Source organism: Toxotes jaculatrix, chromosome 23 (assembly GCF_017976425.1).
Source record: "Toxotes jaculatrix isolate fToxJac2 chromosome 23, fToxJac2.pri, whole genome shotgun sequence".
Lineage (NCBI taxonomy): Eukaryota > Metazoa > Chordata > Actinopteri > Toxotidae > Toxotes > Toxotes jaculatrix.
Window position 1 is genome coordinate 6,611,972 of NC_054416.1, and position 5,286 is coordinate 6,617,257.

The 5,286-nt window shown below is 43.4% G+C and overlaps 1 protein-coding gene across 1 annotated transcript; it reads left to right on the forward strand.

Annotated features, from left to right (window-relative positions):
* The first annotated feature begins 582 nt into the window (after positions 1–582).
* On the forward strand, positions 583–5,286 carry gpr78b (G protein-coupled receptor 78b). Its single transcript, XM_041031296.1, has 3 exons — positions 583–1,972; positions 2,094–2,207; positions 3,464–5,286. Exons 1-3 carry the CDS (start codon positions 1,302–1,304, stop codon positions 3,699–3,701), a joined length of 1,023 nt encoding a protein of 340 aa, XP_040887230.1. The 5' UTR covers positions 583–1,301; the 3' UTR covers positions 3,702–5,286.

Genomic DNA, 5,286 nt, shown 5'->3' on the forward strand with positions numbered 1-5,286 from the left:
TGTTGAGGAACAAGATACATATAATAAAATAAACAAAGGAAACCACCTTTGTAGAGGGTTTATAAGAAGTTTTATAAATTTATTAATGGATTTATAGACCAGCTTAACATATATTTATATACAATTTACATATCAATACAGCTTGTAAATGCTTTATCATTTTAAAAAGGAAAATCAGCTGATGGGATAAATGCGGCTATGTCTATCACTGTTGGTACATGATGAGATGTCAGAGTGGCTGTGAAAGACTTTGCGCTCAAATTGTCTTTCTGTTCGCAGCTGTTTTCATTCTCGTACCAGGTGGTGAGAATTAGGTGTTGCAATCAGAATCATACTGAGCAGAGATTTAAAGAAAGCTCACGTCCAGCATTCTCTTGTAAATGGTTGTCCTGTTGTATGTCTGTTGCATACCAGACACAAATTATAATACTACACACTGAATCTACAGTAGCCACTGGCCTATAAATAATTCATTTCAGGAAAAGGATCTATTTGCCCCCGTGCCGCTCTGGACGCGCGTGTGCACCTGGTGCCATTTGGCCACCGGCAGACGCGTCTCCAATTATCCAGGAGCACATCCCTGGATTTCCCTGCGCCCTTTGCCTCCAGATCCACATTGATCTGAGCAAAGCGTGATCAATGCGGCGACACGAGAAACTCGCGCGTGAATAACTTATGCGGGATGATTGATTTGTCTTTGCGCACAAGTTTGCGCAAAGAAAAAAATCAAGCAACACATATAAACAGACGGAAAATCTGTTAGAAATACTCCAGTATGTAGGAAATAACGCGGGACTTTGGATGTTTTATTTTTGACGTCTCTGGGTGTGATTGCCGTTTCTTCACGTGATAGCCTATGTAAAAAGAAAAAAAAAAGATCATTCATTTCAATAGGCATGCTGCTTTCTCCCCTGGTCCTCCTCAGTCCCCTACCAGATCCGTATCTGCCTGGTGAGTGGGCCGCCTGCACGCGGTTTAAATGGCCGCAGCTGCTGAAGGACATGCCACACACACCCTGCTTCACTTTGCGAAGCTCCACTCCTTCACTTGACGGGTGTTAATGGGAAATAATCGCCAAGTTTGAGGAGGAGAGATGGTGGCGGCGGCTTTTCGGTTCAGCACGCTGGACAGCTCTCGTGGAAGTTGGAGAGGACGGCGGCGCGCGGACACACGAGGATTTAATTGAAATTAATTTGGGGAGCTGCCGGAGAGATGAGCGACGGGTAACCATGGTTGATTTGAAGTGTTCACCATCGACAACAGGCGCAGGTAAACCGAGAGCGGACTTTCTGGAGTGAGACATGGACTTTGCTGAAATTATTTTCGCTTTGTTCATCGTCGTGGTCGCGGTCGTCTCGCTGTTGTCAAACTTGTTGGTGCTGCTATGTTTCGTCCACAGCACCGAGATACGCCGACAGGTGCCCGGTGTTTTCACCATGAACTTGTCCTTCTGCAACATACTCATCACCGTACTGAACATGCCGGCCACTTTGGTGGGGATTATCAGGAACCAGAAGCCTTTTGGGGATTGCATTTGCCACACGGTGAGCTTTCTGGAGACTTTTCTGACTGCAAACACCATGTTGAGCATGGCAGCTCTCAGCATAGACCGGTGGATAGCGGTGGTCTTCCCGCTCAGTTACTCCACTAAAATGCGCTACAAGGACGCGCTGATCATGGTGTGCTACTCCTGGCTCCACTCTTTCACCTTCTCCCTGACGGCGCTGCTCTTCTCTTGGGTCAACTACAGCGACGTTTACGCGTCCTGCACCTTGCAGCCGAGCGAGGAAGGCAGCGACAGGATTAAGTTTACAATCTTCACTGTCGTTTTCCACGCCACTAGTTTCGTGCTCTCCCTGATCATCTTGTGTTTCACCTACCTGAAGGTGTTGAAAGTCGCCAGGTTTCACTGCAAGAGGATCGACATAATCACCATGCAGACTCTTTTTCTGCTGGTCGACATTCACCCAAGGTAGGTCACCTAATGCGATCCTCATTCATGAGCGTATATTCTCATGGGCCTAACAGTTATTGTGTTATGCACAGTTTTGTCAGTTTCTGGCAAAAGACTGAACGTCCTGTGCTGTTTTCAGCGTGAAACAGAGATGTTTAGCGGAGCAAAAGAGGAGAAAGCAAAGAGCCACCAAGAAGATCAGCATCTTCATCGGCTCCTTCATCATCTGCTTTGCTCCTTATGTAATTACAAGGTAAGTTGAACTGATAGCAACCAGTAAATCATTTAATTTACTGCAAAACTTCTGCACAAGTTCTGCCAAAAAAATGGCCTTGCTTATGATAACACAGCTTGAGCAATTACCTTGTGAATAATTAGGTTTAAACATGTTTGCCATGAATTTAATGAATAAATAACCTCATCTCCGACTCATTAACTTTGTTGTGTTACACTGCAAAGACCTAAAAGATACAGATCATTAGATCAGATTAGAGACAACCCAACACCTGAAGCGCACGATCACATAATAGTGCGTCCTTACCTAACACCACACAGCTTATTGTTACCCGGTGCTTTGAATTATTATCATTTCTCTGAACCATGAGACAGCTCATTAGTCACCTGGACTGCACTGTAAACAGGTGCCCTGCCACTGAAATACATATGAAATAGACTGGAACAACAGATACAGTGCAGACAACAAAAAGTGGCTTTCAGAGAAAAGAAGAAATGCTTCAGGGTGCCTGTCAGCCAGATGTGCTGCTGATGGTCCATCAATGTGACATATGGGAGTGAGGAGGAGGGAGCACACATCAACAGCAAAATAGAGTCTGAGTAATTGGAGCAACCCCCTTGACCAGGCCGACCCGCTGGAAGGAGCCTGAGTGACTGCTGAAACCAAAACATCTGATTATGATAATTCCTGAACATGTGCTCTCGGTTCTACGAGTAAATTAGCACTTAAACACATCATTTACTGATGGTACAAGTGTAGTTTTCTTCTCTGTCTGGGCTCAACCTGGTGCTTCCTTTACATTTTTGTTTAGGAACATAACCTGAAATGGCAGAACAGAAGGGAATGTGTGTAAATTACTGGGGTGGGAGTGGGGGCTGAACCTTATGGTTGAGATTTTAAAAAGGCAAAGCCCTCTCCCCTGATGTTCAGACAGTGTTGAACAGGCATTGCAATATGGAAGATTCAAAATGCCTACACAAATAAATGAAGTGAAATACAATACACATGCTCCATTTATACTCTGTGGAAGATTTAAATGCCATCTCTTCACCTTGTTTTCTGTGCTGTGATTTGATTTGAAAACAGTTTGTTCAGTTCTTGAAGCCAAAAAGCTTTGTTTGACTTGTTTTACTTTTTTTTTTTTTTTTAAATCTTCCATACAATTTGTTTTAATCATCAAAACTTAAGGTGCATAAGAGGCTCTCTGTTCAGTCTTACCTAATCATATGACAAATATGTACTTTGTTGTCATGTTGCTGCTGCCGCCCCTTCAGGTTGGCTGAGCTTCTACCTTTTGTGGACATCAACCGCCACTGGGGAATTATCAGTAAGTGCCTGACATACAGCAAGGCTGCGTCTGACCCCTTCGCCTACTCCCTCCTACGTCAGCAGTACAAGAAAGTCCTGGTTACAGTTGTCAACAGGCTGCTCCGCCGTGACCTGTACCCTTCGTCTGGCCATAACAGCTCTTTAGACACAGAGAACGACTACTGTCTCCAGAGGATCAGCTAATGGCAAATGCGTGGACATGACAGATACACACTACAGGCCAAAAATAAAGGTTGCCTTTTGGAGGAAGAAGATGGGCGGAGGAAAAGAATGAGGAGAGAGACAGAGAGGACAGGATATTGTTAGGAAGGGAAAAGAGAGTAGATAGAGGGGACAGATTGTGGGTGGGGGGCGAAGAGAGAGAGAGTAAAAATAAGGAAGATAGTGGGTGGAGAAGAATGAAAAGACAGTAATGAGGGGGAGGATGAACAGGCAAAGAAATGAAGAAGCAGACGAAATGGGCGAGGGGAAGACAGATAGGGAGCGACAGGGATGATGTGGAGACTCTGGCCTCAGACAGTATTGGTAAACAAGGGATCTGTGATTCATCAGAGACGGCAAAACACACAAAAACCACACAGATGCACACACACGGATCAAACAAATCAATTTCATTGAATAAGTCATGGGTTCAGATTCATCTCAAACTGAAGGACCACACAGCTGGAGACGTCTTCACTTTGAGCGACATGTAAAAAGCGGCCTTTTGTACTGTACCAGCCACTTTGTAATGATCTCGGCAAATCCACACGTAGTGACCTTTCCTCTGCCGCAAAACACAGGGACGGTGGCCGTCTGTCGATAGGCAGCAGAGCGAAGATGTGAAAGAAAGGAAAGACTTTGTTGTTCCTGCTTCCGGATAATGTCCCCTCAGTGAATGGATGTACTCTTAGGTGTGGAGACTCAACTGCTGCACATTATTGCCATGTTCTGTATTGACCGTGTTAGACTACTTTGCAGTGTCATGTCAGTCACTGAATATTGATGCACTTTGTCTAAATCTCTCAGAGCTACTATAGTTACAGGAGCCAAAGGCAAATAACATTTATACCACAATGTTAAAGGATAAGGCCGGCGATATTCTTTTTTTGTTTTTGTTACTGTCGACACAGTGCCATGAAAAGACACATGCAAGTGTCATGCTTCTTCATCGGCTGGCTCACTGATGTGTTTTTAACAGTTTCTGGACAAATCACTGACAAAGACCACCACATGTAAGTAAGCAAATTAAAAATTAAATATTTGTTAGTAGCAGGATGAGCTCATTGTTGGTTTTTTGGTCTTTTTGTGGGTTTTGCTGACAGTAACAAAAACACAGAATATCACCCAGACTTATCCCTTAAAGTGTGCGTTTGTAACTGAATGTACTAGAGATAGCCCACTTTTAACTGAAATGCATTTGTACAACTGTGCTTTGTTTTGCCAGTTGACTGGAGAAAATGTTTCTATGGATATTTACATGATGTTATTATATATTTTGCACTGTACAGAAACAACTTTTTGTCTAGATAAAAGGGGAGCAATGTGATGTAGCATAGGAATGCTTTCAAAGTGCTTTAAAACACACTGTTCTGTGTTTGTGCCAGATTTGAAAATGTGACTTTTTCAGCTGTTCTATACTTTAACCAGAATAGCTGCTTTGTTATTAAAAGATTCTCAGTTTCTCTGGATGTATTTTACACACATGTATTTTTCCCTCCTGTGAGCCACTTGCTGTTCTGTTTAGTTATTAGTGGAATTATGTGCAATAAAAGCTGTCAATTATGAA

Bases quoted from the DNA above. Each gene is read 5' to 3' on its own strand.
- gpr78b (XM_041031296.1), top strand. From the start codon at position 1,302: ATGGACTTTGCTGAAATTATTTTCGCTTTGTTCATCGTCGTGGTCGCG. The intron at 1,973-2,093 runs GTAGGTCACCTA...TGCTGTTTTCAG, and splicing joins CTGGTCGACATTCACCCAAG to CGTGAAACAGAGATGTTTAG. The intron at 2,208-3,463 runs GTAAGTTGAACT...CCGCCCCTTCAG, and splicing joins GCTCCTTATGTAATTACAAG to GTTGGCTGAGCTTCTACCTT.